The sequence below is a fragment of the Centroberyx affinis genome, unplaced genomic scaffold (genome assembly GCF_046629955.1).
Source record: "Centroberyx affinis isolate AG114_WGS23_722 - 3 ecotype Tasmania unplaced genomic scaffold, CSIRO-AGI_Caff_v1 ptg002914l_1, whole genome shotgun sequence".
Classification (NCBI taxonomy): Eukaryota; Metazoa; Chordata; class Actinopteri; order Beryciformes; family Berycidae; genus Centroberyx; species Centroberyx affinis.
Window position 1 is genome coordinate 22167 of NW_027281037.1, and position 12834 is coordinate 35000.

The 12834-nt window shown below is 44.0% G+C and overlaps 1 protein-coding gene across 1 annotated transcript in view; it reads right to left on the bottom strand.

Moving 5' to 3' along the window:
* Positions 1 to 301: 301 nt before the first annotated feature.
* The window catches only part of LOC139658456 (C-Jun-amino-terminal kinase-interacting protein 1-like), a 59753-nt gene continuing 47220 nt past the window's right edge, over positions 302 to 12834 (bottom strand). The window contains 8 exon segments of the mRNA XM_071536592.1: positions 302 to 488; positions 702 to 800; positions 1443 to 1513; positions 1896 to 2012; positions 2343 to 2446; positions 3211 to 3383; positions 4815 to 4890; positions 9069 to 10238. Coding sequence (XP_071392693.1) covers positions 416 to 488; positions 702 to 800; positions 1443 to 1513; positions 1896 to 2012; positions 2343 to 2446; positions 3211 to 3383; positions 4815 to 4890; positions 9069 to 10238 — 1883 coding nt within the window. The 3' untranslated portion in view covers positions 302 to 415.

The following is a 12834-nucleotide window of genomic DNA, read 5'->3' on the forward strand; positions in this document are numbered from 1 at the left end:
GTGCGAGTGCACGGCAGCGCAATCCCCCGCCGCTCCTGGGCTTCCGGTGTTGCACCCACTAAGACTAGGCCATGGGCCAACTAGCACTGTCAAGGCTGTGGTGATACGATGGTTGTGCTTTCCATGGACAGCCTGAGATCACCGCCTCATCACTGACTCCATTTTGCATATTATTTTCTCATGACACTCCTCGGTGTCGGCTCTGATTCTTTTGGCTCATTTTCTTCCTTTCTTTCTGCACAAAGGTTCGACCGGAGAGTCCCAATACTTTATCCTTCTTCTTCTGCTTTTTTTTTTTTTTTGTCAGATGTATTAATTTTCTATTTTTTTCTTTTTCAGATATGTCGGTCCTTCATGCAACATTATGTTATGATACAGTGTACTGTACAGGGCTGTGGTGGAAGGCAGGGCGGGGCTATTCCAGGTAGATGTCCTCTGTTGGGCAGGAGAACTCCACAAACTCTTTATAGTACAACTGGAAGGCTTTCCTGGAAAACAAGGGAAAAGTGTACTTCAGTTCTAGGCCTTACTTGGCATGCAAACCTACGTAACAGTCATGAGTACGGAATGTTCTAGAGGCCTGAAACCAGTTTGACTGATACATTTCCCAAATATCAGCAGAGAGATAAGTATAATGTGGGAACCCCCTGCATGCAAGACAGCGAAGAGGAAAGAACAAATCATCAGATAATCCAACTCACCCTACTGACTCTGCCAGTGGTTTGGTGGAGTCTTCAGACACAAACACATGGCACGCAAATCTCTGGTCTGCTGGGTGCTTAGTAATGAAACCAAAATACCTGCAAAGAGCCGAGCAAGACGGGTAAGGCACTCCAAACAGAATGTACAGTATGATAATTATTGTTATTTCACGGCTTTGTTAAATGCGCGATTCTGATTGGCCATTAAATACATTCTGACGTCTGGTATTGCTGAATAACAACCTGCTGTTTCCCAATTGATCATCTCACTCTGCAGTCTAAATTCTGGTCAATTTGTTGATTTCTAATCAAATTAACAAGTGACACCTGGTTGTAAAGAGACTTACTGCTTGGTTACTGCAGACAAACACTCAGCTAACTGAGGTTAGGCAAAATAAACCTTGGGTGAATCAAGACCCCAACGTGAATGAATCCACGCCTTGATGCACAACAGAGTAGGGAGCTTTGTTGAAGACAAATTAAACTATTAGTTTTTTAAATTGTTATGGTCAATATATTGTTTTCAAATATTTTAAATCAGAGCTGCTTCAATTCACAATCATAAACTTCAGTGACTGTGCAGTACGTGACAATACCTGCACTTATTAACTCCACAGCATAACATGGGAATAAATCAGTACAGAGAACTAAACAGGTTCAGAGACACAGTTTAATAAATCAATCTGCATACAACACATCCTTGGTTGGAAGTAGCACTCGTTGCTTTCTGTCTTTACTCACTTGCTGTTTTTAGGGTGGTAGCCACAGAAGGAGACGTTCTTTAACTGGAAGAAGTGATTGCACTCATTACTCTGTGAACAGGGAGGGGCAAACACAAAGGGAACAGAAACAGAGACAGCATAAATGTCTTATTTACCATCAAACAACAGTTTATCCTTGTCAAAATGATCATAAACTAACAATTAATAATTGCCCTCCCATATGCACTGTTTTAAAATGTACCTAAAAGCTATATCTCTGTATGAAAACACTGATTCAAATGTCCCTCGGCATCTGTCCCTGCAGTACCTGATAATGGCCACACAGTGGTGACATTCCTTTAATGTACAATGTGGTTCTGGTGTGAGGTGACATGTTTTATTTTTAGCTTATATTTGCACTTACTTATGTGTGTGTATATGAGAAAGAGAGACATCGATAGAGACAGAGAGAGAGAAAGAGAGACGGTCTTACCCTGTCGCAGGCATAGTAGTCGTCCTGAACCATAAGCTTGATGCCTTTCACATTGATCTCCAGGATACAAGAAGAGGGCGGGTTATACTGAACTGTCATCCTTCTATTGGTGGCAATCTGGTGGCCGGTGAAGAAAAGACAAAGAAGACTAATCAAATTGAAAAGTCCCAAAAGTGGCAGAGAGAGAGACGGTTAGACCTAATATAACTGTAACACAATAATAATGTTTCCTTTGTGTTATTTTTACATCCCAACACATCCTGCATCTGTCCTCCTTACCTGCTATTTCTGTGACAAGAGTGGTAGTTGGTAATGTGTTTGTGCCTCTTGTTTGTCTTTCATCTTGTTTCACTAGTCACTAGTCTACACACACACACACACACACACACACACACACACACACACACACACACACACACACACACACACACACCATGGGCCCCATACCTTCTGCATAGCTGCACACAGAACATCGTTCCCTTTGTGATAGGGCACTTGGACTGAGCCCAGGAATTTCAGCCGGTATCTGTCCATCCACTCACTGCTCTTCACTGTAGAGGAAAGCAAAAAAAGGTACAGAAAAGGAGACAGTATTTTTATTACAGCATTTATGCCTTTGGAGGGAGAGGGAGAGAGAGAGAGAGAATATTTTTATTACAGCATTTATGCCTTTGGAGGGGGAGAGAGAGAATATTTTTATTACAGCATTTATGCCTTTGGAGGGAGAGAGAGAGAGTTGGGTTGTTGATCAATACCAACGACTCAACAATTATTTAGCTTGGTGCTGAGATTTCTGGCTTTCAAAGCTCACATTCTGGCCCAAACTCTGTTTTTGAACATCCATAGCCCCCTCCCTCCGTATTTTGAATGGTGATATATCACCTCTTCACTAGACATTTCTGTTGGATCTCTTCTCTAATTAGCAAGCTTGGTCTTCTCTGTTGTGAAGATGTGATTTATTGTTGTCAATTACAGGCTTTTGTAGCTCAAGGGGACAGGGGGCGGGGCCAGACACTTGTGTAGGAGGAGACAAGTTCTATCAATGTTGTTGCAATTCCTACTGTTCGCCTCTAGAGGTCGATAAGGCTCATAGATTCCCAAATACCTCTTTAAGTTCTCAACTAAACTGCATAAAATAAGATGAACAAACTGTATTTACAAGGAAAGCAATTTTTAGCCTGTCATGACTCATCAAGTATCCACGGTCTCAGTCTGCAATTCAAGTCACGACTCAAAGAAGGCCTGTCAGCACCTTTACGGTCTAACGGATTCAGAGTCAGCCTTCTACAGTAAATAAGCCCGGCTGTGTCAGTACCTTTGTAGCTCTCGGCCTCCTTGGCCACCTCTATAGCGTAGTATGCAGGGAAGATGCCCCGGGCGCCGGTGCGCATGTTGTAGCCCTCGTACCAGTAATCCTCTGCCTGGACCTCCACCAGCAGCGGGTCATCCACCTCCAGCTCCAGCTCGTCGTCATGCCGAGGGACGAACCTGCCAGGATCACACAGACAGGGGTTTAACATGCCACAGTGCAGAGGATTTAAAGGACTACACCTACTTTTTGGGAGTTTGGCCCATTGGTCACGTTACCCAATATGTGACGAGAGGATTGGCACCAAAATCATCTCTGTGTCTCCGGTAGATAGCTCTGTCCGGTAAACATGCTAACTCTTTAGCACACAGTATGCTAAGTAATTGAAGGCAACTAGCATCATCCTAAAAGTGAGAAAATGAGCTCTAAGGTTGGAAGGCTAGTTGTGTCTAAACCTGCCAGGCTTGTTTAGTGGATTGGTAAAAAAAGACAAAAAATAAAGCACGCTCTGGAACGACTTTCACTGACAGAAGATCTCTCTTCCTGCAAGACGCTGAGTCTAACTTTTTGCACGGATTTGTAATGGATTTCACTAATGATTGAGATTTGGTTTTCAGAAGGTATGACTAGACTATACTATAGGCCATAGAATAAAACTCAAGAAGATTTGTTTTCCTCATAATTAGTTGTCTGTTGTGAGTCGACCTCTCACACTTTAGAAATGGTGCAAAAGTTTATTTTCCGTACTTGGAAGCATTCCCATGACTTTGATTTTATTGAGTAAAAGGATGACAAGACCATTGGACATCAACACTATCTGGTTCCCATGACTTATCCTGCTTTTTGCAACCACCAATTCTGGAGGTGTAACAGAATAGTGAAAGAAAATGAATGCCTGCAGTACTAAGTGAAGTAATGACATTACTTTGAAATGAGTAAGGAGTAATATGGCTACTGTCAGGTAAAAACTTTGTATGTCATAGAAAAACAGCTTGACCACCGTGCATTTTTTAGTGTATCCAGTGGGTTTAGAAAGGATTTCGTCAGCCCAAGGGTCAACTTTCTAAACCTACAGAGGAGCATGTAATCCTTCAATTGAAGCTAAAACATTATAATATCAGTCACAAGGTTTTCACCCGACAATGACATGTAACAAGCCTAAAACTGGCTGACAGAGTCCGGCCATGCAAAGGAACGAAACACCCACACACTTTAATCTGTGCTTATGACTGTATGTGCACTAGAAAAATATAGAATCATATAGAAACGTATTCAGCGAAAGATGTTGGCATTCACGTGACTACATTGCTATTTTTTCTGCCTCTTGCACTCCCCTCCTCCCCTCCTACACACACACCCACACACACACACACACACACACACATACACACACATTCTCTCCATGTATTCATCAGCCTGAGGTCTTGTACAGCAGCTGCATCTCCACAGTGCCAACTGGAGTGTGACTGTTACTGGGGAAACATGCAGAAGGGGAGCGCATTGCTGAGCAAAAATCAAAGATCACAAGAAGGCAAGATTAGCGTTGGAGCTCAACGGGTTAAGCTTTCAGTCATGAGATGATGAGGATGATGGTGTTAGTTCTTCCTCACCTGTAGACGGCTCTGTGGCTCTGGTCCCTCTCCTCTCCGTTTATGATGCAGGAGACCAAGCCGAATGACTCAGCGCCTGGAGAACCAGGGAAGACGGGCAAAAAAAAGAGGACGGAAAAAAAATAAGAAAGAGAAAAGGAGGGAAGATTAACCGATGCCTCAAACGGCAACAAAGCCCATCGCTGAGAAATATAAAACTCAATGAGGGCACATTATCTTTAATTTAATGCATGGATTACAGCCTATTAATCACGCTTTAACGAGGCGTAAAATAGATGAGTGTTGTGTATTTCTACCTATATTCCCCTGAGATACTCCAACCCCCCCCCCCGCACTAGTCAGATAAATAGCTGTGGTGTTTCTAATGGCTGCATCTGTGTTGCATTACAGAGCCGCGAATTACAGTTCTGTAAAAACATGGACCGCATCCAAGAGGACAGCGAGGTCTATTAGAGGAAATCACCACACGTGCCGTTATTAATGGACGAATCTCTTATTTCTCTCTCTCTCTCTCTCTCTCTCCCTCTTTCCCACCAACCCTCCCTCCCCCCCATTCATGCTGCCTTGCACACACACACCGCGATGTGGGCGGATGTGTCTGCAGCACGTCAAAAAGGCTGACTGCTGATACTTCCCAGGGGTTTCCCCAAGGTGACTGTCAGCCTGACGAAGGCTAATCCCGCGACTGACTGGAGTCGGGATCTTCTCTCTGTCCTCCCCCTCCTCTCCCTCCCGCTTGTTTTATCTCCATAGAAGGACTTCCTCCTGCACAGTGATCCTGATGGCTATTACTCACCCAGAGTCATCTTTATAAAGCTAGGTCTGTCCTATCCTGCACAGTGCGACATTCATATTGCCGGGATTAACCCATCTGCATGCCCTGCAGCAGGCAAAGCTATTTTTGATATTTTTGTTGCGGACCTGTTCTTCCTTTTCCACTGGGTGACCACTGGGTTTTGGGTCTACCAAACAGCATTTCTTTCAGAGAAACAGAGAAAATGTAAACGTGGAGGTGACAGAAGACATTTTCAACATCATTATCTTGCAGTTACACTGCAAGGTCATCTAGACTGCTGTTTTTTTTTCCCTCTAAGCACTAAGATTTTGAAGTCCTGCTGTGATGTTTCCTTGTAGCCCATCAGGATCCAGAATTACCATGCGCCAAGCACCAAATGACAGTTATTTTTGTCTTCGGCGTATAAATCAGGGTCAAATAAATCATGTCTTGGTTATAAATCTTTTGCTCTTTGCCTGCTCTCAAACTTAAACTTGTAATTTGAATTCTGCCTATTCTGATCTAACTCGATCCACTGTATGAGTCGGTGAGTTTTAAATTAACTCACTTGTCAGAGTACCTGATTCTGTAAAATAGCATTGGAAATGGGTAGGATGATGTATTTCTTAATTATTTTGGTCAGTAAAAATTATTTTTGGAGGGTGGTGGTATTTTTTCTTTACCAGCCCTTGGCAGGTGAGACAAAAAGATAATTCTGACCACCATTGCCCAGATTATAATTTACAATTTAGGCATTTAGCGGATGCTCTTATCCAGAATGACTTAAAATGAGTAGCAAGGTTGAAAATGGTTCAGTGTCATGCTCACAGACATTTTGATGGGACACATGGCTGGTGATTGTCTGTTGTGAGGACTGAACCTCTGAATTTCCAGTTATGGACTTCTTATGAGTCTCTCTAAACACTTAGCTGCACCCCGGAAAGCTCCTCCTTTACTCAACCATGCTTTGCTCAGGCAATTTGAATTTCATCAGAAACTGGCTCTTACTCTCAAACAACCAAAATGAGACAGAATATTTAGCAGATTCTGCCGAGGGAGATCAGGGAACAACAAACTTTCGAAAAACATTCCTTAATGTCATTCACCGCCTTGCCATGGGTCATTTCTGTCTTTTTCCACTCTCTGTTGGTCTGCAAAACTGTCCATGCAAAAACAAAATCACAGAATTTGGATTTGAATGTGTGATTCCTCTGGAAAGCAGAGGGGAACAGAGGGTTTGGGAGAGAAGCCAGAGAGCTGCAGGCTGTTTTAACACGGCGTCCCTCAACCCAGCAGGACAATCTCATGTCTAGCTGGGTTTCAGAGTGGGTGACAGAAGGCTGATAACAGTATCCATACACAGCAAAAACTATAGCTTTCATTTACAAGACTACCATCATGATAATCACTTTCAAATCACTTTCAAAATGTGCTAAATAATCAAACTCATGCTCATTGCACTGAGCTGCATGGTAATATAAAGTACCACAAAATGATCTGATGTAATTAATTTTCAAATAATGTTCCCTGATTTGTTTCAGATCTCATTTCATGAGAAAGTTGAATTAGTATTTACGTTTTATCATTCATTTAGACAACTGAATTGGGAATTACGATAACTACATATCATTATTTCATCACAGTATGATTCTGTATACAATAATATTGAATTGTAATATAATAAACAATAAACAATGAAGATAAACCATAATACTGAATTATTACCCAGCCCTGCTTACAGGCATCAAGGGAGATTGCCTCTGCTTCTTATCATAATGTAAAATCTGGGTCTATGCAGAGAGTCCAGAGAAGATCTCACAGTAATAAAGCAGTGATGTAGATGAAGATCTGTGCTCTATTAATATATTCCACCTCTTATTGAATATCTCCAGCCTGCTGTGTTCATGGTTTCTGTGCTTCACAGTGAAATTGCTTTAAGCCTTTCCCTCCACACTGCCACCTCAGCTAGGCAGCATTTGCTGCTCTGTTATGTTTGAAGGGAATTACACAGGACAATAGCTTGCAGTGCCGATGTGCTTTCAAGCATAATTCTGGGGAAAATTTTATGTCTGGTATTATGAAATGTATTCCAGTCATAGTACTTGAAATGATTTTGAAATGTAAAATCAGGTCACTGAAGCAATCAAGCAATCAATGTAACCTATCTAGTGAAACAACTGAGCAATGTTGCAGGGCACATGGAAAGGAAAAATACTGATGTGGATATCCTGGATATATATATATATGGTCTGATATCTCAGAATATTATAAGACTTCCCCATATGTAAAGTAGAAGGTATATGTCTGTCACTTCAATTGTAAGTAAGATTGATTTCCTGACTCTACAAACATCCCCATAGGATTTGGAATTAAGTCTCTATCTCCGTTAGTTTCATAGTTTTGGCTAAAAAACGATAATCATCTAATGGCAGAAATCCCAGATCTGAATCGCTACCACATCTAATCAGTTGTTCTCTGGCTCAAGGCGTTTTATTTCACAAGCTGTTTTCTGACGTCACGTGTGACAGTTTGAACTTCAGATGTGAACATTTCAATTCCCAGGTGAAAGGAGTTTTTTTTCCACATGTAATGGCCTGCTGCTACATGTGACAATGTTTAACGTGTGAAAAATTCATTTCACAGGCAAAACCGTGTCTAAAAAGCACATTTGCTTGTGCTTTGAATTCACGTGTGTTTTCACATGTGGCTTTTTTGTAAGGCCTGTGTCCGCCAAATTTCACAGAGATCATTGCAGAAAGTTTTTGAGACAGATACAATAATTTGCAAACAGTGGCGAAAACAAAACCTCCTTGTTGGAAGTAAGAAGCCTTAACACACTTGTAACATACAATACTAGTTTTGAGCATGAAATGCTGTTATATAGCCAGTGGTGGAAAGTAACTAAGCACATTTACTTAAGTACTGTACTTAAGTACAATTTTGAGGTACTTGTACTTTACTTGAGTATTTCCATTTTATGCTACTTTGTACTTATACTCCACTACATTTTAGAGGGAAATATTGTACTTTTTACTCCATTACATTTATTTCACGACTATAGTTACTAGTTACTTTTCAGATCAATATTTTATATTTAAAACATTTGATCATCTTATTAAATAACTATAAAATAGCATTGTTATAGATTAGACTACCCAAAAGTATAGCTAAATTGTCAATAAATGTCAATAAATCAGTATTAATATTCCAATGATTTATGAAAAATATAACTCTCTAAATGGGGACAGTTTGCATAATGAGTACGTTTACTTTGATACGTACATTTTGCTGCCAATACTTATGTACTTTTACTTTTTTTGAATTTTGAGATGATGATTTTGAATGCAGGACTTTCACTTGTATTGGAGTATCTTTACATTGTTGTATTGCTACTTTTACTTAAGTAAAAGATCTCAGTACTTCTTCCACCACTGTTATATAGCCATGTGATACTGAGTAGTGTCCTGCCAGTGACTTACTAGAGGAGCGAGAGCGTCCGTTCATGAAGACATTGAGGAACTTCTTGGAGAAGTGCATGTCTGCCTCTGGTGTGGAGTCTTCAGACAGACAGGCTGTGGCCTCTCTCCTGACTCCTCCCACTCGAGCTCCGTCCTCCTCTTCCTCCTCCTCCTCCTCCTCCTCCTCCTCCTCCTCCTCGTACTCCTCCCCGATGGCCGACTCGTAGGGAGAGGAGACGCAGTTGTCGTAGACGGTGGCCGAGTCGCTGTCGTCGCTGTAGCCTTGGTAACACTGCCTAAGACTGACCAGTTCCAGCTGGGCGTGTTCGTCCACCACCAGCGTGTATTTGACCGAGTCGTACGAAAGGCCGTTGGCCTCCGAGCTCATAGAAGTCCGGGGCGGGGCTTTGCCGCCGTCCCCTCCCCTTCCTCCCCCCTTCCTCATCCTTCCGTCCATCATTACCCTGTCCACGTCCTCGTCCTCCGCCCCGTAGCCGTCGTCGGCGGCGTCCACGTACTCCACCCCGGCCCCGGCCCTCAGCACGGCCCCCGCCCCCGTCCCCGCCCCCCTCAGGCTGAGGTCCAGGGCGAGGGAGGAGGAGGGGCCGGCGGGAGGGGCGGAGGGAGCCGCGGCGGGCGGGGTGACGAGCGACTCCACGCAGGACGCGTACGACGGCGGGGGGACGTAGACCTCGTCCTCCTCCTCGTGGATGGAGGGGTTGGTCCGGTCGGGGAGGGGCTGGTACGGGGGCGGGCCCTCCGTGTCGGAGCTGATGGACATGCGGCCCTGCTCGGTCTGCTGCGACAGGAACGGCCGGTCCTGCTCGCCGGGCGGGTCCAGCGGGTCGGCCGAGCGCTGTACGGGCGTCAGGTAGATCTCCTCGGTGGGCTCTAGGCGGACGTCCGTGTGGTAGCGGATCCTCTCGCGGTGGTGCCCGCCTCCATCCGCCGCCTTCCCCGCCGGGTGCAGCGGGGCCGGCGTGTAGTGCTGGGGGGGCGGGGGCGCCGGCGGCTTCTCCTGGAGCTTGGAGCGCGTGGCGGCGGCGGCGGTGGCGGCCCCGTGTCCCGAGGTGTGGGAGTGCCTGCAGGGGGCGTCGGTGGACGTGCCGCGGTCCTTGGTCTGCGCCCCGCCGCCCTGCACCTTGTCCTCGTCGCTCAGGCAGCTGTGCTCGTGCGGGGGGGTGAGCTCGCCTGCGGGACGGGCCGACACGCACAGGGACGCACACGCGCACACAAACGCCAGGCACACGCACAGAGAGAATAAATACATGTACACGGACAGAAACAACCACACGCAGACATACAGACACGGACAACGGACACACGCAGAAACGCACATGAAGACAGACATGGCAGCGGACAGATAATAAAAAACGTAGAAGGAGAAGCACGCTCAGAACATCGGAACACACACACACACACACACACAGGCAGACGGATATAAGAAAAGAGAGATGAGAAAAAAGCAAAGTGGGAATGGTTAGGTAACGAATGTCAGGATTACGCAGCTAAATCCCCATTACTCATCAAATTCAGAGCGCGGCCAAGGAAATGTGATTGACATATTATGTCATAATCCATCGCCAGAAAACCCTAGTATGAAAAATTCATTGTGGATAGTCTGGATGTCGCAGCATGTCGCGCTGATATCTCAAGCTAAAGGACAGCGGGGGGGATGGATACGTTCTGAAGTGTTTTCACAGACTTTATCGTTTTTCCAAGAGGCAAATCCAGGTCAGTCAGAGACATTTCACTCCTCCGCTATCATATTTCATCACAGCTTACAACACTTTTCCTTGTACAAATCATGTCTGTTGCTAAATGAGTAGTATCTACTCAATAAAAGGAAAACAATAATTCCACTGTTACTGTGGAAATGTTAGCTGTAACCATCAATCTTCACATCTTAGGAGCAAATTTTCTGTGACAATCAGTCCTTTTCTTGTATTCAGAAAGAAAAACATGAGGATCTGGACTTGTCGGTTCTTTCTACAATTCAAATTCAGGAGGATTTGGTTGCATCTCTGGCTGCTCCCTAAAATAAATCGTCAAATAACAGGGTTGTTTGGCTCTAAACGGGTCTTTGGCAGTTCTGAGGGCCGGATGATGTCACATGCTAATTTGCATAATAATGGCATCAGCTGTACCAATTCCAAGGAGTCTGCAAGTTTCATCACAGTAAATCTGAGACTTCTAAGACCTTTTTAATGCCAGTAAGAATGAAATATAACACCGATGTCGCCACTGAAATGAATGTGGAAAACAAAAAACTGTCCTTCCAGAGAATGGGTCTGCCTGACCTGGCTGAGTTTTCACTAGAACAACAGCCTACCAAGAAACCACAGTACCGTATTTCCTCTAATATTGGCCCGGGCCTTTATTTACCTCAACTGCAGAGGGTACCAGGCCTTTATTGGAAGCAGGCTTATATTAGAGTCAGGCCTTTATTTCTAATTCCCTCTGTTTGATAAGTATATTTGCTCATATTTTAGTACGAAGCCTCCTTGTTTTCTGATCTGCTTCTGTTTGGGTTCGTTAGGTAGCCGTTTTTTTGTTACTGCGCATTACGATAATTACGGTAATCGACGACGGCACGCTCCAGAGACTTCCGCCAGGCCCAGGAGTTTACCGATGTTTTTAGCTGCGACCAGCAGCTCTATAGCTCGCTCTGTCAGTCGGTTGGTCGGTTGGTTGGTCGGTCCACAAAAATTTCCCCACCCTTTGGCGGCCTATAGCCACACAGTGTGTGTATTATTGTGCTATTGCAAATTCACGCTTGTTTCCTTTGTTTTTTTCCCCGGCCTGTATTTGGGGCCGGCCTTTATTTGTTCTTGTCGACCACGCCCCCGGACATTATCTGAGACCCGGCTTTTAATTGACTACTGGCCACTATTAGAGGAAATACGATATATTCAAGACCTCTAAAACCTTTAAAACATTGTTAAGACTTAAAGGCAAATATTTAACAATCTTCAAGGACTTTGGAGGCCTTGAATCTAGGTGATCAAATCCAACACATTGTAAAACTTTTTCAGGACCTGCAGACACCCTGAATTTGTTGCCAAATGCCATGGGATTCAACACATTAACATTTTCCCTATGGTGTGAATTACCAACCAAATTTCCCCTCATTGGGTCAAAAGTCTAATGTTTTTTTTTTCACTTTGGCGCTTTAGCAGCCAGTCAAAATTCTCTGATTCCAGCTTCTTCAATGTGAATATTCTCTGGTTTCTTTACTCCTCTATGACAGTAAACTGAATATCTTTGGGTTGTGGACAAAACATTTGAGGACGTCATCTTGGGCTTTGGGAAACACTGATCCACATTTTTCACCATTTTCTGACATTTTATAGACCGAACAACTAATCGATTAATCGAGAAAATAATCGACAGATTAATCGACAATGAAAATAATCGTTAGTTGCAGCCCTACTGGACATCAACGCTGTTTGCCTTCTCTGATCATTCACACTGAAGTGACCAGGCGAGGCAATTGAGTTATCCTGATTAATTAAGATCAGAGGGGATGAGTAATGGAAAAGTAATACAACAAGTAGGGTAACAAATGACTTCTCACAGAGCGTAACAAAACACAGTATTATTGCTTTTGAAATGAATCACCAGCAAAAGAGTTCTAAAGTGTTTTTTTCGGGTGCTGAGCCCCACACTGGTGAGTTGGCAGGAAGTGTGATGGGTCTCGCCTCACGTGACGCCGTGAAAAGAGCTGCAGCAATGAGCGCTGACAGCTCCGCTAGCTAAGCCCCGGCTGGCTAACACACACACACAC